Below are 27,559 nucleotides of genomic sequence, written 5' to 3'. Positions count from 1 at the left end.
ACAGACATGGGGAAAACCACAGTCCTCCAAGGTGGCCTTGACCCACCTCCAAGACCTGTGGTTGGCCATGGGGCACCCATGGGTGCTGTGGGTCGCAATGGGGCACCCATAGGTCTCACGCGGCACCCATGGGTGGCTGAGGACCAACATGGGGTTCAACTAACACAGACACGGAGAAAACCACGGTTCTCCAAGGTTGGCCTTGACCCACCTCCAAGACCTGTGGTTGGCCATGGGGCACCCATGGGGGCTGTGGGTCACAATGGGGCACCCATAAGTCTCACGGGGCACCCACGGGTGGCCGAGGACCAACATGGGGTTCAGCAAACACAGACATGGGGAAAACCACGGTCCTCCAAGGTTGGCCTTGACCCACCTCCAAGACCTGTGGTTGGCCATGGGGCACCCATGGGTGCTGTGTGTTGCGATGGGGCACCCATAAGTCTCACAGGGCACCCATGGGTGGCTGAGGACCAACATGGGGTTCAACTAACACAGACACGAGGAAAACCACGGTCCTCCAAGGTGGCGTTGACCCACCTCCAAGACCTGTGGTTGGCCATGGGGCACCCATGGGTGCTGTGTGTTGCGATGGGGCACCCATAAGTCTCACAGGGCACCCATGGGTGGCTGAGGACCAACATGGGGTTCAACAAACACAGACACGAGGAAAAACACGGTCCTCCAAGGTGGCGTTGACCCACCTCCGCGGCCCTGTGGTCGGACAGGGAGCTCCCGCAGCCGGTTGGGGAGAGCACCCGCGGGTGCCGCGGTTGCTCAGCTGATGTAGACGCGGTGGAAGTCGTGGGCGCCGAAGGCGGCGTTGCACTTGGGGCACTTGCGCTGGCGCGTGTCGTAGCGGCTCTTGACGCACTCGAAGCAGAAGACGTGGAAGCACTTGGTGAGGACGGCGTCCTTCTTGCGGGCGTTGCAGCACGGGCAGGTCAGGCGGGCCTGGGGGCGGGGACAAGATGGCCGTCAGCCCCGCGGTTGACACCCTACCGGACGTCTCCTGGCACCCATGGGTGCTCCGGACCCAACCCCATGTTCTTCCAAGCCCGTGCTGAGGTCCTCCGAGCCCAGCCCCAGGTCCTCCAACCCTACGGGAGGTGGTGGGGAGGGCGGGACAAGATGGCCGTCAGCCCCGTGGTGACACCCTACCGGCCGTCTCCTGGCACCCATGGGTGCTCCGGACCCAACCCCACGTTCTTCCAAGCCCGTGCTGAGGTCCTCCGAGCCCAGCCCCAGGTCCTCCAACCCTACGGGAGGTGGTGGGGAGGGCGGGACAAGATGGCTGACGGCCCCGGGGTGTGACCTGCAGCACCCATGGGTGCTCCGGCCCCAGCCGAGGTCCTCCAGCACCCACCCAAGGTCCTCCAAGCTACCCAAGGTCCTCCAGCCCCACCCAAGGTCCTCCACACCCATCTATGGGTCCTCCAGCCCCACCCAAGGTCCTCCAGCCCCACCCATGGGTCCTCCAGCACCCACCTATGGGTCCTCCAGCCCCACCCAAGGTCCTCCAGCACCCACCCAAGGTCCTCCAAGCCCACCCAGAGACCTCCAACCCCACCCAGAGACCTCCAACCCCACCCAAAATCCTTCAGCACCCACCCATGGGTCCTCCAGCCCCACCCAAGGTTCTCCAAGCCCACCCAGAGACCTTCAGCACCCACCCATGGGTCCTCTAGCCCCACCCAAGGGTCCTCCAACACACACCCAAGGTCCTCCAAACCCACCCGGAGACCTCCAACCCCACCCAAAGTCCTCCAGCACCCACCCAAGGTCCTCCAGCACCCACCCATGGGTCCTCCAACCCCACCCAAGGTCCTCCAGCCCCACTCAGAGTCCACCAGCACCCACCCATGGGTCCTCCAGCCCCACCCAAGGTCCTCCAGCACCCACCCATGGGTCCTCCAGCACCCACCCAAGGTTCTCCAAACCCACCCAGAGACCTTCAGCACCCACCCATGGGTCCTCTAGCCCCACCCAAGGGTCCTCCAACACCCACCCAAGGTCCTCCAAACCCACCCAGAGACCTCCAACCCCACCCAAAGTCCTCCAGCACCCACCCAAGGTCCTCCAGCACCCACCCAAGGTCCTCCAAGCCCACCCAGAGACCTCCAAGCCCACCCAAAATCCTTCAGCACCCACCCATGGGTCCTCCAGCCCCTATCCAAAGACCTCCAGCACCCACCCATGGGTCCTCCAACCCCACCCAAAGTCCTCCAGCCTCACCACAAGGTCCTCCAGCACCCATCCAGAGACCTCCAACCCCACCCAGAGACCTCCAACCCCACCCAAAATCCTTCAGCACCCACCCATGGGTCCTCCAGCCCCACCCAAGGGTCCTCCAACACCCACCCAAGGTTCTCCAAACCCACCCAGAGACCTCCAGCACCCATCCAGAGACCTCCAGCACCCATCCAGAGACCTCCAACCCCACCCAAAGTCCTCCAGCGCCCACCCATGGGTCCTCCAAGGTCCTCCAGCCACCTCGCCCAGCCGCCGGGAGCCCTGGGAGAAGGCGGGAGTGCCCCCCCCAACCCCACCCACCCCCTCCCCGGCACCCATGGGTGCCCCCCCCAACCCCCACCGCACCCGATACTCCTTGATCTCCTCCTGGAGGATCTGGTCGGCGTCGGCGTAGACCTCCACCTTCCGCTGCTTCTCCAGCTTCCGCCGCAGCTGCGACAGCTCCTCCTGCGGGGATGGGGGGCGATGACCCACGGCGGCACCGTGGGTCCCCGTAGACCCCTTATAGGTCCCTATAGACCCCCTATAGGTCCCCATAGACCCCCTACAGGTCCCTGCACACCTATAGGTCCCCACACACCTATAGGTCCCCACACACCTATAGGTCCCCACAGACCCCCTGTAGGGAACCACAGAGCCCCTATAGAGCCTCTACAGGAGCAACAAATCCCCTATAGATCTCTGCAGGTCCCCTATAGATCCCCACAGACCCTCTATAGGGCCCAACAAAGCCTCTAACAACCCCACAGACCCCCTATAGAGACCCCCAAAGCGTCTTTAAGTCCCCATAGATCTCCTATAAGATATCACAAAACCTTCTACATCTTCTATAGAACCCTATAACGTTCCTATAGAACCCCCCCCCACCCTATATGGTTCCCTAACACCCCACACCAGCTGTATCTTCCCCCCCCAAACCCTATAGAACCCATAGGGTGCCATAGGGACCCTATAGAGTCCCACACAGTCCCCGAACCTTCCCACAAAGCCCCCCAGAGCCGGTGTAGAGCCCCATAAGGAACCCCCAGCCACCCTATAGCTGGCCCCAGCCACCCTATAGCCACCCCCAGGCACCCTATAGAGCCCATAGGGGTCCTACAGAGTCCCCCGAGTCCCTGAACCACCCCACAGGGCTCCTCAGAGTCCACAGCGCACCCCCACAGAGCCCCATAAGGACCCCCCAGCCACCCCATAGCCCCCGTATTTCCCCCCAGGCCCTCTATAGAATCCATAGGGTGCCTCGAGGCTCCTATGGAGTTCTCCCGGGCCCCCAAACAGCCCCACGGGGCCCCCCAAAACCCACACAACCCCCACAGAACCCCATAAAGAATCGCTACTCATTCCTTACGCACCCATAGACCACCCCCCCAGGTCCCTATAGAGCTCACAGGGTGCTGTAGGCACCCTATAGAGTTCTCTGGACTCTACAGGGTGGTGTAGACACCCTATAGAGTTCTCCGGACTCCATAGGGCGGTGTAGGCACCCTATACAGTTCTCTGGACTGTACAGGGTGGTGTAGGCACCCTATAGAGTTCTCCGGACTCTATAGGGCGGTGTAGGCACCCTATAGAGTTCTCCGGACTCCATAGGGCGGTGTAGGCACCCTATACAGTTCTCCGGACTCTATACGGCGGTGTAGGCACCCTATAGAGTTCTCCGGACTCTATAGGGCGGTGTAGGCACCCTATAGAGTTCTCCGGACTCTATAGGGCGGTGTAGGCACCCTATACAGTTCTCCGGACTCTATAGGGCGGTGTAGGCACCCTATACAGTTCTCCGGACTCTATACAGTGGTGTAGGCACCCTATAGAGTTGTCCGGACTCTATAGGGCGGTGTAGGCACCCTATACAGTTCTCCGGACTCTATAGGGCGGTGTAGGCACCCTATAGAGTTGTCCGGACTCTATAGGGCGGTGTAGGCACCCTATAGAGTTCTCCGGACTCTATAGGGCGGTGTAGACACCCTATAGAGTTCTCTGGACTCTATAGGGTGCTGTTCTCCGGACTCTATAGGGTGCTGTTCTCCGGACTCTACAGGGTGCTGTAGGCACCCTATAGAGTCCCGTGGACTCCCCAAACAGCCCCGGGGGGCACCCTACAGCCCACATAGCACCCTACAGAGCCCCCATAGCACCCCACACAGCCCCATAAGGACCCCCCCAGTGCCCCCACCCTGCGTCCCCCTATGGATGCTATAGGGGCCCCCCCTACCTGGGCCCGTTTGAGGCTGAGGGACTCCTTGTCCTTGGCGGCCCGGTTCTCGGCGGCGCAAGCCTGCAGCTCCCGCAGCCGCGCCTGGACGTGCTCCCCCTGCGCCCGCAGGTCCTCCGCCAGCTGCGCCGCTTCCACCGCCTGCACGGCCGGACGCATGGGTCCCCTTCCTCGGGGAATGGGGTGTCCCCCCCACTCATCTCCCGCTCCCCAAATCCCAACACCCCCATTAGCAGGGTCCCCCCACATCACCCCGACACCGGGGTCACCCCGTTTCCTCCCTCCCGGAACCCCGGGTGCTCCCCGCCACCCTCAAGCCCTTGAGATGTGGCTCCAAGGTGGGACCAGGAGAAGGTTCCTGGACACCTGGGTCCCCACGGCGAGCTCCAAGGGTGTCATCGCCCGGACCCCTGGCTGCCCCCAGACACCTGGGTCCCACCCGGATACCTGGGTGCCCCCCTGGACCCCTGGGTGCCCCCCTAGACACCTGGGTGCCCCCCGCCACCATCAAGCCATTGAGATGTGGCTCCAAGGTGCGACCAGGAGAAGGTTCCTGGACACCTGGGTCCTCATGGAGAGGTCCAAGGGTGTCATCACCTGGACCCCTGGGTGCCCCCAGATGCCTGGATCCCACCCGGATGCCTGGGTGCCCCCCCGAACACCTGGGTGCCCCCCTTTCCCACCTTCCTCTTGTTGAGCTCCAGAGCTTGGGAGCGCAGGGCCAACTCCTTCTCCACCGCCGCCAGACTGCTCTGCAGCCCCCGCTCCTTCTCCTCCAGCTTCTGCACCACCAGCAACTGGGCGTCCACCTGGGGATGACACCCACCACGGACGCTTGGGTGCCCCCCCCCACGTCCACGGGTCCCCCCAAGATGCTGGGGTACCCCCAAAACACCTGCGTCCCCCCCCCAGATGCTGGGGTCGCCCCCCAGACATCTGGGTCCCACCTGGGTCTTGATGGTGAGAACCTTCTCCACCACCTCAACCTTCTCCTGCCCACCGGCGTCCCTCCAGCCCCACAACCACCGGGGTCCCCCCAGAAATCGGGGTCCCCCCAAATCCCCCCTGGACATCTGGGTTCCCCTGGACCTCCCCAGACACCTGGGTGCCCCCCAAGACACCTGGGTCCCACCTGGGTCTTGATGGTGAGAACCTTCTCCACCACCTCAACCTTCTCCTGACCACCTAGGTGCCTCCAGCCCCCCAACCACCGGGGTCCCCCCAAAAATCGGGGTCCCCCCAAATCCCTGCTGGACATCTGGGTCTCCCTGGACCTCCCCGGACACCTGGGTGCCCCCCGAGATGTGTGGGTCCCACCTGGGTCTTGATGGTGAGAACCTTCTCCACCACCTCAACCTTCTCCTGCCCACCTACGTCCCTCCAGCCCCCCAACCACTGGGGTCCCCCCAAAAATCGGGGTCCCCCCAAATCCTCCTGGACCTCCCCAGACACCTGGGTGCCCCCCAAGACATCTGGGTCCCACCTAAACCTTAATGGTGAGAACCTTCTCCACTACCTCAACCTTCTCCTGCCCACCTACATCCCTCCAGCCCCCCAACCACCGGGGTCCCCCCAAAAATCGGGGTCCCCCCAAATCCTCCTGGACCTCCCCAGACACCTGGGTGCCCCCCAAGACATCTGGGTCCCACCTAAACCTTAATGGTGAGAACCTTCTGCACCACCTCAACCTTCTCCTGCCCACCTGCGTCCCTCCAGCCCCCCAACCACCGGGGTCCCCCCAAAAATGGGGGTCCCCCCAAATCGCCCCGGCTCCCACCTGAGCCTTGAGGGCGAGGACCTGCTCGGCCAACTCGTCCTTCTCCTCCCGCAGCAGCTTGTGGATCTGGTTGGCCTTAATCCTCTCCGACATCAGCTTGAAGTTGGCGTCGTCCTTCTCCCGCAGCTGCTGCAGCAGCCGCAGGTTCTGCTCCTGCATGTCCTCGAAGGCCTGACCCGTCACGTCCATCTCCGACAGCAGCGCCTCCTCCTCCTGCCCCGCCCCGGGGTGGGGCCGCAACATGGCCGCCGTCAGGGCCACGCCCCAAGACCCCCTCCCTGCCCCGCCCTGAAGCCGGGCGGCGGCGGCGCGCCGGTGACCTCGTGAGCCTCGCCCCGCCACGGGCGCATCCCGCCCGCCGGCGCGGAGGCGGAGAGCCCTTGCGGCATCGCGAGCCGCGGCGTAGGAGGCGCTGATGATGTCACGCGGCCCGCCTGTGATGTCAGAAGGACCGCCCAGCAACCCTAAAGGCTGCTCCCCCGCCCCTGTCGCCGACGTTTCCTCTCCCCGTCTTTTACCGACCGATAAAAACACGCTGATGACGTCACAGCCTCTATCTATGACCTCATCAGACACGCCTATGACATCACACTGCCCACCCCCCCGCCGCCGTGAGCCCCGCCCACCCCCCATCCCCTAACCCCCACGTCTCCCACTGACTCCTCCCTTAGAGGCCACGCCCCTCGGAACCAGGCCACGCCCTCCAGGACCAAGCCACGCCCCCATAGGCTTGCCCTGGGGGGAAACCACGCCCCCCGATGCCACAGGCCACGCCCCCAATGCCACAGGCCACGCCTACTGCCCCATCAGACCACACCCCTTCCCATAACATCACCCCCACAAGCCACACCCCCCGAAGCCCCGCCCCTTTCATATGACCCCCCCCACCCCAAAGGCCCTGCCCATCCCTTAGGCCCTGCCCCCTCCACGCCCACCAAGGCCCTGCCACCCCGAGGCCCCGCCCCTCCCACCCCAGCCACACCCCCAATCCCTAGGCCACACCCCCTCCCTGCTAACCGGCCACCACATAGGCCCAAGGCCACGCCCCCTCCCTTAAAGCCACGCCCCCACCCTCACCTCCCTCCTTTCCCCGGGTGAAGCCCCGCTCCCCCGAGTCCCGCCCCCCACCCCGGCCACACCCCCTCCCCTAAGGCCACGCCTTCCCTTAAGGCCACACCCCCTCCCTCATCTCCCTCCTTTCTTCGGGCTAAGCCCCCCGAGGCCCCGCCCCTTCCACCCCGGCCACACCCCCTCCCCTAAGGCCACGCCCCCTCCTCCCTCAACTCCCTCCTTCCCCTGCAGCCCCCTTTCCCCGGGTGACCCCGCCCCCCCGAGGCCCCGCCCCTCCCACACCCCCTCCCCTAAGACCACGCCCCCTCCCCTAAGACCACGCCCCCTCCTCCCTCCTTCCCCTGCAGTCTCATTTCCCCAGGCAAAGCCCCGCCCCCGAGGCCCCGCCCCTCCCACACCCCCTCCCCTAAGACCACGCCCCCTCCCCTAAGACCACGCCCCCTCCTCCCTCCTTCCCCTGCAGTCTCATTTCCCCAGGCGAAGCCCCGCCCCCCCGAGGCCCCTCCCCTCCCACACCCCCTCCCCTAAGGCCACACCCCCACCCTCATCTCCCTCCTTTCCTCGGGCTAAGCCCTCCGAGGCCCCGCCCCTCCCATCCCTAAGGGCACGCCCCCTACCTTAAGGCCCCGCCCCCGGCCTTAAAGCCACGCCCCCTCCTCCCTCCTTCCCCTGCAGCCTCCTTTCCCCAGGTGAAGCCCCGCCCCCCAGGCCCCACCCCTCCCACCCGGCCCCGCCCCCTCCCTCAAGACCACGCCCCCTCCCTCAAGACCACGCCCCCTCCTCCCTCCCCTCCCTCCTTCCCCTGCAGCCTCCTTTCCCCAGGTGAAGCCCCGCCCCCGTGCAAAGCCCCGCCCCCCAGGCCCCACCCCCCGGAGGCCCCGCCCCCCGGAGGCCCCGCCCACCTGCTTGGTGGCGGCCAGCTTGCGCTGGAGGTGCTCGATCTGCTCCTCGGCGTGGCGCAGGCGCCGCAGGGCCTCCTCGTCCGCCAGCTTCTTGCTCTCCCGCCGCTCCCGCTCCTCCAGCTCCCGCGCCCGTCCCCGCAGCTCCTCCGCCTGCCGCCGGCGGGGAGGGGGCGGACCGTGACCTCACCGCGCCTGGTACGTGACGTCACGCTGCCGCCACGGCCCCCCCGTCCCCCCCAACCCCCATAGCCGGTGGAAGGAGGGAACGGCGTGAGGGAACGAGGCGAGGGAACGAGGCGAGGGAATGAGATGAAGGGAACGACGTGAGGGAACGACGTGAGGGAATGAGATGAAGGGAACGGCGTGAGGGAACGAGGTGAGGGAACGACATGAGGGAATGAGATGAGGGAACGGCGTGAGGGAACGAGGTGAGGAAATGACGTGAGGGAACGAGGTGAGGGAATGACGTGAGGGAACGAGGTGAGGGAACGAGGTGAGGGAATGACGTGAGGGAACGAGGTGAGGGAATGACGTGAGGGAACGAGGTGAGGGAACGACGTGAGGGAACGACGTGAGGGAACGGCACACGAGGGAACGGCACACGAGGGAACGGCACACGAGGGAACGAGACGAGACAATGAGGGAATGGTGTGAGGGAACGGCGCGAGGGAATGACATGAGGGAACGGCGCGAGGGAACGGTGCGAGAGAATGAGATGAGGGAACGATATGAGGGAATGAGATGAGGGAACGATATGAGGGAATGAGATGAGGGAACGATATGAGGGAATGACGTGAGGGAACGAGGTGAGGGAATGACGTGAGGGAACGAGGTGAGGGAATGACGTGAGGGAACGAGACGAGGCAACGGTGTGACATAATGGCATAAGGTAACGAGGTGAGGCAACGCTGTGAGGAAACGGCGTGAGATCATGGCGTGAGATAACGACGCGACGTAACGAGCTGAGGTAACGTGATGAGGTAACGGCAGGAGGCAATGGGGTGAGGGAACGGCGTGAGGGAACAGCGCAAGATCATGGCGTGAGGTAACGAGGTGAGGTAACGAGGTAAGGAACAGTGTGAGATAACGAGATGCGGTAATGAGGGAAGGGAATGGTGTGAGGTCATGGCATGAGATAACGAGATGCGGTAACGAGATGAGGGAACAGCGTGAGGTAATGAGATGCGGTAATGAGGTAAAGGAACAGCGTGAGGTCATGGCGCGAGGTAACGAGATGCGGTAACGAGGGAAGGGAATGGCGTGAGGTCGTGGCGTGAGGTAACGAGGTGAGGGAACAAGGTAAGGGAACAGTGTGAGGTAACGAGATACGGTAACGAGGTGAGAGAACAGCGTGAGGTCATGGCGTGAGGTAACGAGGTGAGGTAACGAGGTGAGGGAACAGCGTGAGGTAACGAGATGCGGTAACGAGGGAAGGGAATGGTGTGAGATCATGGCGTGAGGTAACGAGAGAAGGGAACGGTGTGAGGTCATGGCATGAGGTAACGACATGCGGTAACAAGATAAGGGAACGGCGTGAGGGAACGAGACGAGGGAACGGCGTGAGGGAACGGCGTGAGGGGACGCGCGCCTCAGCGGCCCTGACCTCCGCCTTGCTCTTCCTCTCGGCCGCCATCAGCTGCACCTTGTCCCGCTGCTCCTTGGGGGCCGACTTGTACATGTCCAGCAGCAGCTTCATCTCCTTCTGGCTCTCCTGCGCCTTCCTACCGCCATCTTTCCACCTCATTTCCAGCTCGTTTACATCTCATTTACATCTCATTTCCCTCCCGCCGCCCGCACAACCCCCCAGCCCCCCTTTAACAGCCCCCCCCCACCCCCAATAACCCCCCAGACCCCCCCAAACCCCCCTCACCGCCCCCCACAACCGGACCCCCCCTCACTTGAGCTCCCCCCGCAGCTGCTTGAGGACCTCCGAATCCTTCTTCTTGCCTTCCTCCGGGGGACCTTTGGGGCGCTCCCGCTCCCGCAGCCGTTCCCGTTCCCGATCCGGAACCCCCCGGGAAGCTCCGGGGGGACGGGGGGGAACCGGGGGGGGTTCCTTTACCCGGAGCGGAGGGGGCTGCGCCGGGGGGGGCGCGGCGGCGGGAACCGGGGGGGCGGCGGGAGGTGGCAGCTCCTCTTCCTCCGGCGGTCGCCGCGGAGGGGGCGCCTCCGGTGGGGCGGGGGTGAGGGCCGCCTCCCGCTTGGGCTCCGGGGGGGCGGGGCCTGGCGGGGCCACGCCCTCTTCCTCCTTGACGGGGGCGGGGCCCGGGGCTCCCCCGGTAGGCGTGGTCTCCTCTGGGGGCGGGGCAGCGGCGGTGGGTGGGGGCGGAGGGGGCGGAGCGCTGCCTTGAGGGGGCGGGGCGCCGCTGGCTTGGAGGCGGAGCTAGTGGAGGGAGGGCGGGGTTAGCAGCCCCCCCCCGTTTTAAGAGGGGCGTGCCTCTGCGCCCCGCCCTCATGGGGCTCCACCCCCTTAAAAGGGGCGAGCCCAAGCCCCGCCCCCTCGGTGGGGCCCACCCAGCCATCGCTGCCCCAGCCCTTTTAAGACCCGCCCCACCTGCGTGGCCCCGCCCCCTCGGTGGCAACAAGCGCCCAATCCTGCCTCTAGGCCTCACCCCGCCCTCTTAAAGGGGCAACAGCCAATCGCCACTCTGCACACCCGCCCCACCCAAGGCGGGCTGGCCCCGCCTCCCTCACCATAACCCCGCCCCCTTAAAGGCGCCACACACCCCAACGGGACACACCCCCCCCCCTCTTAAAGGGGCTACGCCACCCAATCCTCACTGAGCCATGCGGTGGGGCGCCGCCCCACCCCTTCAAAGGGCCCCACCCCCAGAAGCCCCGCCCCCCCGCGGGCCCCGCCCACCTTGTTGATCTCGGCCTGCACCTCCCGCAGCTTCCGCTTGTAGCGCTGGACGTCGCCCTTCAGCTGGTGGTTGTGGTTCTGCAGGCTGCTGATCAGGTGCCGCATCTCCCGGTTGATGGGCCCTGCGGATATGGGGGGGGGACACCTGGGGGTCGGGGGGGGCACCCTTGTGCAGCCACACCCCCCCCCCCCCCAGCGTCACGCAGGGTCATAGAGACCGGGGGAAGAGGGAGCAGAGCGGTCTGCGGTGTTGGCACCGGAGAGTTGGGGGGGGGCACCATGGAGGGGGGGGAGGACTGTCCTAGAGAGCGCCCCCCCCCCCCCCCAATAGAGCTTTGGGAGGACCATCCCAGAGCGCCCCCCCCCCCCCCATGGAGGACCATCCCAGAGCGCCCCCCCACCATGGAGGACCATCCCAGAGCGCCCCCCCCGCCATGGAGGACCATCCCAGAGCGCCCCCCCCTGCCATGGAGGACCATCCCAGAGCACCCACCATAGAGATGTTGGAGGACCATCCCAGAGCGCCCCCCCCCCCCCGCCATGGAGGACCATCCCAGAGCACCCCCCGCCACCATGGAGGACCATCCCAGAGCGCCCCCCCCTGCCATGGAGGACCATCCCAGAGCGCCCCCCCTGCCATGGAGGACCATCCCAGAGCGCCCCCTCCCTCCAGGGCCCCCCCTCCCCTCTCTCCCCCGGCAGCTCCTCCAGGGAGGCCGCGGGTGCCATGGTGGGTGCTGTGGGAGCTGTGGTGGGTGCTGTGGGTGCCATGGTGGGTGCTGTGGGAGCCGCGGCGGTTCTCACCCGCCTGTTCGTTGGCCGCCAGGTTCTGCTCGAACTCGATGCGCAGCATCTCGTACTCCTTCCGCACCTGCGCCAGCGTGTCCTCCAGCTGGATCACCTCCGTCCGCAGCCGCTTCTGCACCCCCAGCTCGTCACTCTGCCCCGGCACGGCGGGGACAGACAGGGGACACGGGGGACAGACAGGGGACAGACACACCGGTAGGTCAGCGCCACTGCAGCCGCCATCTTGGGCGGCCACGAGCTGGACACCAGGTCAACCCCTGAGCCCCCAGGACCAAGGGGAGACCCCAGGGAGCCCCCAGGACATTTGGGGACACTTGGGGACACCTCAGGGACACTCGGGGACACCTCAGGGACACCATGACCCACCTCCACGTTCTCAATATTATGGAGGCGGCCATCTTGGATGGCCAACGGTTGGACGCTGTGATGTCCTGTGACCTCCAGGACCAAGGGGACACCCCGGGGAGCCCCCAGGACATTTGGGGACACTTGGGGACACCTCAGGGACACTTGGGGACACCAAGACCCACCTCCACCTTCTCAATATTATGGAGGCGGCCATCTTGGACGGTCAACGGTTGGACACCGTGACGTCCCGTGACCCCCAGGACCAAGGGGACACCCCGGGGAGCCCCCAGGATATTTGGGGACACCTCGGGGACACCTCAGGGACACTTGGGGACACCTCAGGGCCACCATGACCCACCTCCATGTTCTCAATATTATGGAGGCGGCCATCTTGGATGGCCAACGGTTGGACGCTGTGACGTCCCGTGACCCCCAGGACCAAGGGGACATCCCGGGGAGCCCCCAGGACATTTGGGGACACTCGGGGACACTCGGGGACACCTCGGGGACACTTCAAGGCCACCAAGACCCACCTCCACCTTCTCAACATGGTGGAGGCGGCCATCTTGGATGGCCAACAGTTGGACGCCGTGACGTCCCATGACCCCCAGGACCAAGGGGACACCCCGGGGAGCCCCCAGGACATTTGGGGACACCTCGGGGACACCTCGGGGACACTCGGGGACACCTCGGGGACACTTGGGGACACCTCAGGGCCACCATGACCCACCTCCACGTTCTCAATATTATGGAGGCGGCCATCTTGGACGGCCAACGGTTGGACACCGTGACGTCCCATGACCCCCAGGACCAAGGGGACACCCCGGGGAGCCCCCAGGACATTTGGGGACACTTGGGGACACCTCAGGGACACTTGGGGACACCAAGACCCACCTCCACCTTCTCAATATTATGGAGGCGGCCATCTTGGATGGCCAACGGTTGGACGCTGTGACGTCCTGTGACCCCCAGGACCAAGGGGACACCCCAGGGAGCCCCCAGGACATTTGGGGACACTTGGGGACACCTCAGGGACACTTGGGGACACCAAGACCCACCTCCACCTTCTCAATATTATGGAGGCGGCCATCTTGGACGGTCAACGGTTGGACACCGTGACGTCCCGTGACCCCCAGGACCAAGGGGACACCCCGGGGAGCCCCCAGGATATTTGGGGACACCTCGGGGACACCTCAGGGACACTTGGGGACACCTCAGGGCCACCATGACCCACCTCCATGTTCTCAATATTATGGAGGCGGCCATCTTGGATGGCCAACGGTTGGACGCTGTGACGTCCCGTGACCCCCAGGACCAAGGGGACATCCCGGGGAGCCCCCAGGACATTTGGGGACACTCGGGGACACTCGGGGACACCTCGGGGACACTTCAAGGCCACCAAGACCCACCTCCACCTTCTCAACATGGTGGAGGCGGCCATCTTGGACGGCCAACAGTTGGACGCCGTGACGTCCCATGACCCCCAGGACCAAGGGGACACCCCGGGGAGCCCCCAGGACATTTGGGGACACCTCGGGGACACCTCGGGGACACTCGGGGACACCTCGGGGACACTTGGGGACACCTCAGGGCCACCATGACCCACCTCCACGTTCTCAATATTATGGAGGCGGCCATCTTGGATGGCCAACGGTTGGACACCGTGACGTCCCATGACCCCCAGGACCAAGGGGACACCCCGGGGAGCCCCCAGGACATTTGGGGACACTTGGGGACACCTCAGGGACACTTGGGGACACCAAGACCCACCTCCACCTTCTCAATATTATGGAGGCGGCCATCTTGGATGGCCAACGGTTGGACGCTGTGACGTCCTGTGACCCCCAGGACCAAGGGGACACCCCAGGGAGCCCCCAGGACATTTGGGGACACTTGGGGACACCTCAGGGACACTTGGGGACACCAAGACCCACCTCCACCTTCTCAATTGTATGGAGGCAGCCATCTTGGATGGCCAACGGTTGGACGCTGTGACGTCCTGTGACCCCCAGGACCAAGGGGACACCCCAGGGAGCCCCCAGGACATTTGGGGACACTTGGGGACACTTCAGGGCCACCATGACCCACCTCCACCTTCTCAATATTATGGAGGCGGCCATCTTGGACGGCCAACGGTTGGACACCGTGACGTCCCGTCACCCCCAGGACCAAGGGGACACCCCGGGGAGCCCCCAGGACCCTCGGGGACCCCTCGGGGACACTTGGGGACCCCTCGGGGACGCGTCCCCTCACCTCCATGTGCTCGATGTGGCGCAGGTGGCTGTTCTTGGTGGCCAGGAGGAGGGCGCGAGCCTCGTCCAGCTGCGTCTTCACCTGGAGGCTCTCGTGGTAGAGGAGGGAGAACTGCGACTGCAGCACTTTGTACTCCAGCGTCTCCTTCACCGCCTCCTCCGGCAGCGAGCGCAGGGCCACCTGCGGGGACCGTCCCCAGCCGTGTCCCCCGGTGTCCCCCCATGGCCCCGGTGTCCCCCCCCTTTCCCCGCCTCGTCCTCCCAGACGTCCCCGCTGTCCTCCCGGGTCCCCAAACGTCCCCTGTTCGTGCCTCTGCGACAGGGCTGCATCGGCGGTGGCACCTTCTTGTCGCTAAATGTCCCCAGTGTCACCACAGTGTCCCCTCCTCCCCGGGTTCCTCAGGGACTCCCGTGTCCCCCGCCACGTCCCTGCTGTCCCCAATGTCCCCCACGTCCCTGATGTCCCCAGTGTCCCTGACGCCTGATGTCCCCAGTGTCCCAGATGTCCCCAGTGTCCCCCACGCCCCCGACGTCCCTGATGTCCCCCACATCCCTGATGTCCCCAGTGTCCCCCACGTCCCTGATGTCCCCAGTGTCCCCAACGCCCCCGATGTCCCCAACGTCCCTGATGCCCCCGATGTCCCCCATGTCCCAGATGTCCCCAGTGTCCCCCACGTCCCTGATGTCCCCCATGTCCCTGATGTCCCCAGTGTCCCCCACGTCCCTGATGTCCCCCATGTCCCCAACGCCCCCGATGTCCCCATCCCTGATGCCCGATGTCCCCCATGTCCCAGATGTCCCCAGTGTCCCCCACACCCCTGATGTCCCCATGTCCCTGATGTCCCCAATGTCCCCCACGTCCCCGATGCCCCTAATGTCCCCCACGTCCCCGACGCCCCTAATGTCCCCCTTGTCACTGATGTCCCCCATGCCCCTGACGTCCCTGATGTCCCCCATGTCCCTGATGGCCCCCACGTCCCCAACGCCCCTGATGTCCCCCACGTCCCTGATGTCCCCAATATCCCCCACGCCCCCGACGTCCCCAACGTCCCTGATTCCCGATGTCCCCCATGTCCCAGATGTCCCCAGTGTCCCCCACACCCCTGATGTCCTCCATGTCCCTGATGTCCCCCACGTCCCCAACGCCCCTGATGTCCCCATGTCCCTGATGTCCCCATGTCCCTGATGTCCCCAATGTTCCCCTCATCCCCAACGCCCCTAATGTCCTCCATGTCCCCGACGCCCCTGATGTCCCCATGTCCCTGATGTCCCCAATGTCCCCCTCATCCCCAACACCCCTAATGTGCCCCACGTCCCTGATGTCCCCATGTCCTGGTGTCCCCAAAGTCCCCCTCGTCACTGATGTCCCCCACGTCCCCGACGTCCCCCATCTCCCCCACATCCCTGATGCCCCCCAACGCGTGTGTGTCCCCCCCCCACCCCGCCATGTCCCCAACGTCCCCGACGCCGTCCCCCGCGTCACCTTGAGGCGCTCGTGGCTGCGCACGGCTTGCTGGAGCTCCTGCTGCAGCTTCTCCAGCTCCGCCATCCGGCTGTTGGCCAGTTCCTGGTTCCCCTCCAGCTCCGCGTTCAGCATCTCAAACTTGGGGGGGGGGGGGGTCCCCCAAAATCTTGGGGTCACCCCAAAACCCAACGACACCCCCCAGACCCCCCCCCAAACCTCTTGGACACCCCCAAACCTCTGGGACACATCCCAAGCCCCCCCCCAGCTCTGGCGTTCAGCATCTTGAACTAGGGGGGGGGTCCCCCCAAAATCTGGGGGTCACCCCAAAAAAACCCACTGCGACCCCCCCAAAACTCTGCCAGCCCCCCAAATCTCCCCCAGACCCCCCAAAATGTCCCCCAAGCCCCCCAGGGACCCCCTTGAGCCCCCCAAATCTCCCCCAGGACCCCCCCCAGGGTCTCCCCAACCTCCCCCAGACCCCCCAAAATGTCCCCCAAGCCCCCCAGGGACCCCCTTGAGCCCCCCAAATCTCCCCCAGGACCCCCCCAGGGTCTCCCCAACCTCTCCCAGACCCCCCAAAATGTCCCCCAAGCCCCCCAGGGACCCCCTTGAGCCCCCCAAATCTCCCCCAGGACCCCCCCAGGGTCCCCCCAGCCTCTCCCAGACCCCCCAAAATGTCCCCCAAGCCCCCCAGGGACCCCCAAACTCCCCCCAGGGACCCCCTTGAGCCCCCCCAAATCCCCCCCCAGACCCTCTCAGGGCCCCCCCAACCTCCCCCAGACCCCCCAAAATGTCCCCCAAGCCCCCCCAGGGACCCCCCAAATCCCCCCTCCAGACCCCTCCCAGGGTCCCCCAAGCCCCCCCAAACACCCCCTTGAGTCCCCCAAATCCCCCCCAGACCCTCCCAGGGTCACCCCAACACTCCCCCCAAAGGACCCCAACCCCCCAGTGACCCCCAAAGGCCCCTAAGAACACCCAACCCCCCCCCCCAGCACCCTGAGGGTCCCCCCAGAGCCCCCCCAAACTGCCCCCACCACCCCAAAATTGCTCTAAGGGCCCTCATTGCCCCCCCAAACTGCCCCCACCACCCCAAAATTGCTCTAGGGGCCCTCATTGCCCCCCAAGAGCCCCCCCAAAATGCCCCCACCACCCCAAAACTGCTCTAGGGACCCTCGTTGCCCCAGACCCCCGGGGGGACCCCAGGCCCTCCCCCCCCGCCCGGCGCAGGGACTCACGGCGGGCGGCCAGACGGGCACCCATCTCCTGGGCGCGGCGGTGGGCCCCCGCCAACCCCTCCACCAGGCGGGCGACGGCGGCGGGGGCGAAGGCCAGACGCGGGCGCAGGCGCAGTTCCCCCTCCTCGGGCCGCTGCGGCTCAGCGCCGCCACGAAAGCCGCCGCCGGACCCCCCAAACGCCCCCCAACTCCTCCCGGGGGGGGCGGGGGGGCGGCGGGTGGAGGGGGGGGGTGGGGGAGCGCCGGGACCCCCCCACGGCTCTGTTGGGTGGGGGGGGGATAGAGGGTGAGGCGCAATTGGGAGCCAGCCCCCCAGCACCCATGGGTGCCCCCCCACCACCCTCAATTCCCCCCCCCATGATTCCTAAAGAGCCCCCCCCGCCCCCCAACAAACCTAATTGCCCCCCAACACCCCACTGCACCCCCCCCACCCCTAATTTCCCCCCCCAGCACCCTTAAATTGCCCCCCCAGCACCCGAAACCACTCCGCAGGACTCGCCTGCTCTCCCAAAAGTGGCCCCCCAACCCCCAAGAGCCCCCCCAAACTGCCCCCTCCACCCCAAAACTGCTCTAGGGACCCTCATTGCCCCCCCCAAGAGCCCCCCCAAACTGCCCCCACCACCCCAAAACTGCTCTAAGGGCCCTCATTGCCCCCCCAGAGCCCCCCCAAACTGCCCCCACCACCCCAAAATTGCTCTAAGGGCCCTCATTGCCCCCCCAAACTGCCCCCACCACCCCAAAATTGCTCTAGGGGCCCTCATTGCCCCCCAAGAGCCCCCCCAAACTGCCCCCACCGCCCCAAAACTGCTCTAAGGGCCCTCATTGCCACCCAAGAGCCCCCCCAAACTGCCCCCACCACCCCAAAACTGCTCTAGGGACCCTCATTGCCCCCCAAGAGCCCCCCAAACTGCCCCCACCACCCCAAAACTGCTCCAAAGGCCCTCATTGCCCCCCAAGAGCCCCCCCAAACTGCCCCCACCGCCCCAAAACTGCTCTAAGGGTCCTTATTGCCACCCAAGAGCCCCCCCAAACTGCCCCCACCACCCCAAAACTGCTCTAAGGGCCCTCATCGCCCCCCAAGAGCCCCCCCAAACTGCCCCCACCACCCCAAAACTGCTCTAGGGATCCTCATTGCCCCCAAGAGCCCCCCCAAAATGCCCCCACCACCCCAAAACTGCTCTAGGGACCCTCGTTGCCCCCCAAGAGCCCCCCCAGACTGCCCCCACCACCCCAAAACTGCTCTAGGGATCCTCATTGCCCCCCAAGAGCCCCCCCAAAATGCCCCCACCACCCCAAAACTGCTCTAGGGACCCTCGTTGCCCCCCAAGAGCCCCCCCAGACTGCCCCCACCACCCCAAAACTGCTCTAAGGGCCCTCATTGCCCCCCAAGAGCCCCCCCAAACTGCCCCCACCACCCCGAAATTGCTCTAAGGGCCCTCATTGCCCCCCCAGAGCCCCCCCAAACTGCCCCCACCACCCCGAAATTGCTCTAAGGGCCCTCATTGCCCCCCAAGAGCCCCCCCAGACTGCCCCCACCACCCCGAAATTTCCCCCAGGACCTTCAGTTATCCCCCCACGGTCTCCAGTTGATCCTCAAGAACCCCCATAGCCCCCCAAATTGTCCCTCATTAACCCCCACAGCCCCCCCCAAACTACCAACACCCCTAAATTGCTCCCCAGGCACCTTAAATGCCCCCCCAGGGCCTCAAATAGGACCCCAGCCCCCCAAGACCCCCTAAATTGCCCCCCCCTCCCCCAACAGCCCCCCAAATCCCCCCCCAGACCCCCCAATTGACACCCCCAGCCCCACTCACCCCTCCTGTCGGCACCCTCGGTCTCACCGGGAGGGGCTGGGGGGGGTTCGGGCCCCTCAGGTCGGGGTTCGGGGGGATCCCCGGGGGGGGCAGGGGGTGCCCCCCCCCTCCCCCTCGTAGCGCCGCAGCAGCGCCTGCACCTCCGTGTCCAGCCGGGGGGGGGAACAGGGGGGGGTCAGGGCACCCCCAAAAGGACCCCAGATGACTTTCAGGGCTCTAGGGCCAATTTTGGGGTCCCCCTCACACCTTCTGCCCCCTCCCCGACCATTTTTGGGGCCCCCGGGGCTTATTTTGGGGGGCCCAGACCCATTCGTGGGGTCCCCAAAACCGTTTTGGAACACTTCATCCACATCTATCGAACCAAGACAACCCAAAAGAGCCCCAAGTGATTTTCGGGGTGCCCGGAGTGATTTTTGGGGTCCCCAATGCCATTTTTGGGTCCCTTCCGGTGTTTTCAAGCACTCCATCCACACTCACCGAGCTGGAACCACCCCCCCCCCCCCCCCAAGACCCCCCTAGAATCCCTCAGGCAACTTTTGGGGCACTCGGGCCAATTTTGGGGTCCCTTCACAACATTCTGAGGGTCCCCAGACCCACTTCCGGGGTGCCCAGTACCATTTTTGGGGACCCCAGTACCATTTTTGGGGTCCCCAGTACCACTTTCGGGGTCCCCAGACCCACTTCTGGGGTCCCCAGTACCATTTTTAGGGTCCCCAGACCCACTTCCGGGGTCCCCAGTACCATTTTCGGGGACCCCAGACCCACTTTCGGGGACCCCAGTACCATTTTCGGGGTCCCCAGACCCACTTTCGGGGTCCCCAGTACCATTTCTGGGGTCCCCAGACCCATTTTCAGGGTCCCCAGTACCATTTTTTGGGGTCCCCAGACCCACTTTCAGGGTCCCCAGTACCATTTCTGGGGTCCCCAGACCCACTTTCGGGGTCCCCAGACCCACTTTTGCAATCCTGGGGCTGATTTCTGAAGCGCTTTCAACCCTTTTTCAAACACCCCATTGGCGTCTCCCAAACTGGGATCCCCCGAAAAAACCCCAAGGGAGTTTTGGGGTGCTGGGAGCCATTTTGGGGTCCCCTGACAGCTTTTTGGGGTCCCCGAGGCCATTTTTGGGGTCCCTGAGGCCGTTTTTGGGGTCCCCGAGGCCGGTTTTGAGCCGCTTTCATCCCTTTTAAGCATCACGGCGCTCGGCTACAGCCCCCGCGTCGGTTGGAGGGTCCGCCCCGGGGTTGGGGTTACCCTTGGCGGGTTTCGGGGTGCCGCGGTGGGGATTTGGGGGTGCCGCGGTGGGGATTTGGGGGTCCCCACCTGCCCCCAGAAGCGGTTAACCAGCAGGAGAGTGGCGTCGTCGGTGGCCTGCCGCTTCTCCAGCTTCTCGATGCGCTCGCGGAGCTCGTCCTCGCAGGCCTGCTGCTGCTCCAGCCGCTCGGCCAGCTTCTTGTTCTTGAACTGCAGCACCTTCAGGTCCATCTCCTCCTACGGGAGCACCCAAAAATTCGGGGGGGGGCACCCAAAAATTTGTGGGGGGGGCACCCAAAAATTCGGGGGGGGGCACCCAGGGGTCTGCGGTTGGCGGGGGCTGTACCCGGGTGTCCAGGAACCTGCCCCACATCCCACCTTAGACCCACATCTCGAGGGTTTGATGGTGGTGGGGGGCACCCAGTGGTTTGGGGGGGGCACCCAGTGGTTTGGGGGGGCACCCAGTGGTGCGGGGGGGGCACCCAGGGGTCTGGGATTGGGGGTGTGGGGGGTGTGGGGCTGTACCCACCGTGGAGGAGATGCCGCCGAGACGCAGAGGTTCGATGAGGGTAGTGGGGGGCTGTTCCTCACGGGGGGGTTTCTTCTCGGGGGGGCCGCCCCCCCCATCACCCGGCCCCCCGTTTCGCTCCCGCCCCCGACATGGGTTCTGCCTGGGGGGAGAGGGGGGGGTTATGGGGTGTTTGGGGGGGGGTTATGAGGGGGGAGAGGGGGTTATTGGGGTAACAGGGGGGGGGAAGAGGGGGGTGAGGGGCAGCAGGGGGGGTATAGGAGGCACCGAAGGCCTATGGGGGGGAAACGGGGGGCCTAAGGGGGGGGGGGAAGGCGGCGGGATGAGCCGTTAATAGGGCTCAGGGGGGTGGGTAAGGGGGTGGGGGGGACGGGGGGGGGGGTCTATAGGGGGGGGGGAGAGGGGCTATAGGGGGTTATAAGGCGCTATAAGGCGCTATAAAGGGCTATAAGGGGCTATAAGGGCCCGGACCCCCCTCCCGCCCCTCAGCACCCACCGCCGCCTCCGCCCCATGCCACTGCGCAGGCGCCACCCCCGCCGCGCGCATGCGCAGCCCCCGCCCCACGCAGGGGACGTTCCCGCGCAGGCGCAAGCGCGCTCCTCTCCACCGACCGTCACCATGGTAACCACGGGGGGGTGGGGGGGAAGGCGGGGCTTCGCTACATTTCTCCCGCAGCGGCCAATCAGAAGCGGCGGGAGGGAGGGGGAGGCGGGGCCGGGCGCTCTTAAAGGGGCGATGCCTCCGCCTAAACCCGAGGGGCGATCGTGACCGGTTGGGGGGACCCCCCCCACCCCACGGAGACCCCCCCCCCCCCACCCCACAGAGTCCCCTTTAGCCCCATGGGGACCCCTAAGACCCCCCCCAAGGTCCCCCTTAGAGCCATAGGGACCCCCCCCAGCCCTGGGGGGACCCCCCAAATCTAAAGTCCCCCCCCCAGCCCCAAGGGAACCCCCAAAACCCCCTCCCCAGGGCCCCCCCAGCCCCATGGGGACTCCCCCAGCCCCACAGGGCCCCCCCAAACCCCAGGGACCCCCCCCAAGGACCTTACAGGGAACCCCCAAAGATTTGCCCCCCCCCCCAGCCCCGTAAGACCCCCGAGGGCCCCCCTGCAGCCCCATAGACCCACTCGGAGACCCCCCCCCAGCCCCACAGAGGCCCCACTTCAAGGTCCATAGGGACCCCCCGCAACCCCACGCGATCCCCTTAGCCCCACAGAGATGCCCCCAGCCCCATAGAGACCCCCACGGGACCCCCAAACCCCCTCTGACCTCCCCCAGCCCCACAACCCCCCCATCCAGGGACCCCCTTCACCCCATGGGCCCCCCCTATGGATCCCCATACCCCCCCTCTGACCTCCCCCAACCCCTTGGGGACCCCCCTGGGTGCCATAGGGACCCCCCCCCAGCCCCATAGGGACCCTCAAACCCCTTGGACCCCCCTGAACTCTGTCAGACCCCCCCCCAGAGACCACCTTTAAGGATACCCTCCACCCCATGGGCACCCCGACCGCCTGCGTCCCCCCCGTCTCATAGTGGGGGGGTGGGGGGGGTCCCCCAAACTCTCCATTTTCAACCCTTTATTCATCGCATTCTCCCGCAGGAAAGCTTACAGCCGCCGTCTGTACACGGTGCCCCACGCTGGGGGGGTGAGGGGGCCCCCCATGACACCCCACCCCCCCTCCCCCGGCACCCCGAACCCCCCCCGCCCCCTCCGGCCCCCCCCCCCAGCCCAGCACAAAGCACCTTTGCATAGATCGTGTTCAAAAGGAACCTATTTTACATGGGGCTGTACAGGGGGTCGGGCCCCCGCCAATGTACACGGGTAAAAAACGCCCCCCCCCCCCCCACTTCCCCGGCGCCCCCCCGGAGCCCTCCGACTCCGTTGGGTTCCCGGCTGCCAGCTCCTGCTGCAAGATGGCCGCCGGGTCGGACAGCCGCGGGGGGCGAAGGGGCTGCCGGGTGGTGTAGCTGCCGGGGGCAAGATGGCCACCGGCTCTGACGGCCACTGGAATCAAATGGCTGCCGGGTTTCATCTGTGCCAGGGTCAAGATGGCCGCCGGCTGCCATGTCCACTGGAGTCAAGATGGCCGCCGGGTTTCATCTCTGCCAGGGTCAAGATGGCCGCCGGCTCCGATGTCCACTGGAGTCAAGATGGCCACCGGCTCCGATGTCCACTGGAGTCAAGATGGCCGCCAGATCAGATGTCTACTGGAGTCAAGATGGCTGCCAGGTCCTATGTCTGCTGGGGTCAAGATGGCTGCCAGCGCTGCCGTCTGCTGGAGCCAAGATGGCTGCCGGATGCCGTGTCTGCCAGAGAGTCAAGATGGCCACCGGCTCTGATACCCACTGAGGTCAAGATGGCCGCCGAGTCTCACGTCTGCTGAGGTCAAGATGGCCGCTGGCCGCGACATTCACTGCGTTTCAAGATGGCCGCCAGTTATGACATCCATTGGAGTCAAGATGGCTGCCGGTTCCCACATCTGCCATGGTCAAGATGGCCGCCTGCGCTGACGTCCACGGAGGTCAAGATGGCCGCCCGCTCCGACATTGCTTGGTTCAAGATGGCCGCCATTCAAGATGGCCGCTCGTTCTGACATCACCGTTCAAGATGGCCGCCATTCAAGATGGCCGCTGGTTCTGACATCACCGTTCAAGATGGCCACCGCCCTCCAGGTGACTGTGCTCAAGATGGCCGCCACTTCTGACATCACCGGGTCAAAGACCCGACGGGTCTGACATCATCGCGTCCCGTCCAATATGGCCGCCGCCTGTGACATCACCGCGATCAAGATGGCCGCCGCCTGTGACATCACCGGGTTCAAGATGGCCGCCGCCTCTGACGTCACCAAGTCCAACAGGAGGGCCCATTCTGACGTCACTGCGTTCAAGCTACGCACCGCCTCTGACATCATCGTTCTGCCGCGTCGGCCATCTTGGGGTCACTGTCGGCCATCTTGGGGTCACCGTCGGCCATTTTGGGGTCACCGTCGGCCATTTTGGAGCGGCTCCGGGCGGCCATCTTGGGGCGGGCTCAATCGGCCATCTTGGGGTCACCGTCGGCCATCTTGGGGTCACCATCGGCCATCTTGGGGTCACCGTCGGCCATTTTGGAGCGGCTCCGGGCGGCCATCTTGGGGTGGGCTCAATCGGCCATCTTGGGGTCACCGTCGGCCATCTTGGGGTCACTGTCGGCCATCTTGGGGTCACCATCAGCCATTTTGGAGCAGCTCCAGGCGGCCATCTTGGGGTCGTCGGCCATCTTGGGGCCACCGTCGGCCATCTTGGGGCCACCCAGGCGGCCATTTTGGAGCGGCTCCAGGCAGCCATCTTGGGGCGGGCTCAATCAGCCATCTTGGGGTCACCATCGGCCATCTTGGGGTCACCGTTGGCCATTTTGGAGCAGCTCCAGGCGGACATCTTGGGGTGGGCTCAATCGGCCATCTTGGGGTCACCATCGGCCATCTTGGGGTCACCATCAGCCATTTTGGAGCAGCTCCAGGCGGACATCTTGGGGCGAGCTCAATCAGCCATCTTGGGGTCACCGTCAGCCATCTTGGGGCCACCAGCTTGGCTGTTCCGAGGGGTCGGCCGGTCGGCCATCTTGAGGGCACGCTCAGCCACTCCTTACTGAGGCGGTTCCTGGCGGCCATTTTGAGGATCAGCCATTTTGGGGGGTGGGGCCCGGTCGGCCATTCGGAAGCTGCACTTGGTCGGCCATTTTGAGGGGGCTCCAGTCAGCCATTTTGTGGGCGCCCGGTCGGCCACTTGGTAGGCGCTTGGTCGGCCATTTTGCGGGTGCCCTGATGGCCATTTTGGGCCCATCCGCCCAGACCCACCGGGAGCACTCCGCCGGCCACCTTGTGCCCCCCCCCACCCCGCCACCGCGCCGCCCCACTCAGCCCTTTGTAGGGCCCCGGTCGGCCATCTTGCCGGCCCCCTCGGACCGCAGGGGGGCGGCCGGGCGGGTCACGTCTTGGCCTTGCGGCCGCGAACGGCTGCCGCCGCTGCCGAGGTGGTGTCGGGGGGCGCTGGGGGGCCCCCGGGTGGGGTGGGGGCAGCAGTGGCCGAGCGGGTGTTGGCAGCGGGAGGGGCTGCGCAGCGCCGGGGGGGCTGCTGCCGCCGCCGCTGCCGCCCTCGCCGGGCTGGCGGTGGAGGCCGCCGCCGGCGGTGCCGGGGAGCCCCCCCGCCCGCCCGCCGGCGCCGCTTGGCCGGGGGGGGCCGCCGCCGCCCCCCCTCGTCCCCGCTCCCCCCCTCCTCCGAGGAAGGGGGCGGGGAACGCCGCCGGCGCCGGCCTGGCTCCCGCTCCAGGGGGGCCATGAGGGGGGCCCCGGGGTGCCGGCAGGTGCTGCGCGGGGCCGGGGGGGGCGAAGCGCTGCTGTCGGGGGATGCCCGCTTGGGGGGCCGCCCCCGCCGCCGCTTGCCGGGGCTTTGGGGGGCCCCTGTCGCCACTGACCCCCCCCGAGCTGGCCGGCCCCGCCGCCGTTTGCCGGGAGGGTCGTGGTGGCGGCGGCGCGGCAGCCCCCGGCGCTTGGGGGGGCGGCCCCGGCGGCGTTTGGGAGGGCCGGGGCTGGCGCCGGGGCTGGGGCTGGCGCCGGGGGGATCGTGGCGGCGGCGCCGGGGTCGCCCGGGGACGGGGGTCTCCAGCACCGTCACCAACCGCCCCGGCAGCTGCCGCAGCACCTTGGCTGCCGGTCCCGGCCCCCGGCTCTGCCGGATCTCCACGTCGGCGCTGCGGCGGCGGCGGGGGCCCCGCCCGGCCCCGCCTGGTCCTGACCCACTTGCTGGCGTCCCCCCCGGCCCCTCCGGCGTCACCGGCGACGCTTCTGAGGGCGCCGGGGCCGGCGGCGACGTTGCCGGCGGTGTGGCCAGTGGCGCTGGCGTTGCGTCCGGTGGCGTCGGCGCCACCTGGGAAAGTGGGAGAGTCACCTGGGATGGCGCCGGCGCTGGATGTGATGTCACCAGCGCCAGGTGTGATGTCACCGGTGCTGGGTGTGGCGGTGGCGGCGGGGTGCTGGGTGGCACCGGTGCCGGGGGCGGTTGTGGTGTCACTGCGGCTGCTTTGGCGGCTGCTGGGGCCGGTTGCGACGTCAATGGGAGCGGTTGTGATGTCACCGGGGCCAGCTGCAATGTCACCGGGGGCAGTTGTGACGTCACCGGGGGCGGTTGTGATGTCACCGGGGCTGGTTGCGACGTCACCGGGATCGCTTGCGACGTCACGGGGGCAGTGGGCAGGAGCGGGGCGGCCTGCGACGTCACCAGGGCGGCTTGTGACGTCGCCGTCTTCGCTTGCGACGTCACCGGGGCCGCTTGCGACGTCACCGCGTCACCTTGCGACGTCTCCGGGGCAACCGTGGCCGGAGGAGGAGGAGCTGGGGAGGGTCGGGGAGACGTCCCCGCCCCACGGGGGGACGTCGGGGGCGTCCGCGGGGACGTCGGGGTGGCCCGCGGCGACGTCGGGGTGACCCGCGGTGATGTCGGCGTCGCCCGTGGTGACGTCGGCGTGGCCCGCGGTGACGTCGGGGGGGCCCGCGGCGACAGGGGTGTCGCCCGCGGGGACGCCGGGGGGGCCCGGTTGGCCGTCCCGGCGGCCCGCAGGCGCTGGCTGGCGCGGGTGCCGGGGCGCTCGGGGAGCGGCCGGGGGGGACCCCGCACCCGCCGGGGCCGCCGGGGTCCCCCGGGGCCTTCGTCCCCCCCCGGGGTGGCGGCCGCCTCCTCCTCCTCCTCTTCCTGGGGGGGCAGGCGGAAGCGCCCCCCACCCTTGGCCTGGTCGATGTCCTTCCGCGCCGCCTCCACCTGCTCCTGCGGGGGCAGCACCCATGGGTGCTCCCAACCCACACCCAGAAAACACCCCGGGTGGCCCCGACCCACAGCCAGACCCCCCGCCAAGTACCCTCTGCCCCACAGCAAGAACCTTGTGGGTGCTCTCTGCCCCACAGCAGGACCCCCAAGTGCCCCCTAACCCATACTGGGGCACCCATGGCTGCCCCAACCACTAATAGGGACCTATGGGTGCCCCCTGCCCCACAGCAGGACCCCCTTGAGTGCCCTCTGCCCCATAGCACCACCCCCGGGTGCACCGCAACCCATACTAGGGCACCCATGGGTGCCCCTACTACTAACAGGGAACCACGGGTGCCACCTGGCCCACAGCGGGACCCCCTGGGTGCCCCCGCCCCATAGTGACACCCCTATGGGTGCCCCCACCCCAAAGCAGGACCCTCTGGGACCCCCAGCAGCACCCCCTCAGCCCCCCACCCAGGGTGCCCCCTGCCCCAGAACAAGACCCTGTGTGGTCCCACCCACCCCATAGCAGCCCCCCACGCTGGTTACCCCCCACCCATGGGTGCCCCCCACCCACCTCCGCCTGCTTCAGCTCCTCCCGGCTGACGTCCTCCAGCGACGCCTCCAGGAAGTTCATGGCATAGCGCTCGATGGGCGTCAGCTGCCGCACGGGAAGTCTGGGTCCTTCGGGTGCTGGGTGCCCCACCCGGACCCCTGGGACCACCCAACCTCCCCCCGGATGTCCGGGTGACCCCGAACCCTCCCCGGATGCCCGTGGTCCCTCTGCCCCACAACCACCCGGGTTCTCCTCAACCCCCTGTGGTCCCTCTGCCCTACAACCACCTGGGTTCTCCTCAACCCCATGGAGACCTTGGTCCTTCTGCCCCACAACCACCCGGGTTCTCCTCAACCCCCTGTGGTCCCTCCAGCCCCACAACCACCCAGCTTCTCCTCAACCCCCTGTGGTCCCTCCAGCCCCACAACCACCTGGGTTCTCCT

At 66.6% G+C, this 27,559-nt stretch overlaps 1 protein-coding gene across 1 annotated transcript; it reads right to left on the bottom strand.

The window, feature by feature from the left end:
• Positions 1-560: 560 nt before the first annotated feature.
• Positions 561-20,912, bottom strand: LOC132321527 (E3 ubiquitin-protein ligase BRE1B-like). The gene is given in 16 exon segments (XM_059835026.1): positions 561-954; positions 2,599-2,700; positions 4,466-4,606; positions 5,149-5,274; positions 6,243-6,455; positions 8,216-8,365; positions 9,819-9,936; positions 10,114-10,310; positions 10,470-10,598; positions 11,079-11,200; positions 11,883-12,018; positions 14,487-14,666; positions 15,969-16,088; positions 20,320-20,487; positions 20,780-20,879; positions 20,881-20,912. Coding segments are annotated over 16 exon segments (2,211 nt in total). The 3' UTR covers positions 561-777.
• Positions 20,913-27,559: the final 6,647 nt, after the last annotated feature.

This window comes from Gavia stellata, unplaced genomic scaffold (genome assembly GCF_030936135.1).
Source record: "Gavia stellata isolate bGavSte3 unplaced genomic scaffold, bGavSte3.hap2 HAP2_SCAFFOLD_109, whole genome shotgun sequence".
Taxonomy (NCBI): Eukaryota; Metazoa; Chordata; class Aves; order Gaviiformes; family Gaviidae; genus Gavia; species Gavia stellata.
Note: the sequence above shows the minus strand (reverse complement) of the source record. Positions and strands in the feature narration are given on the sequence as shown.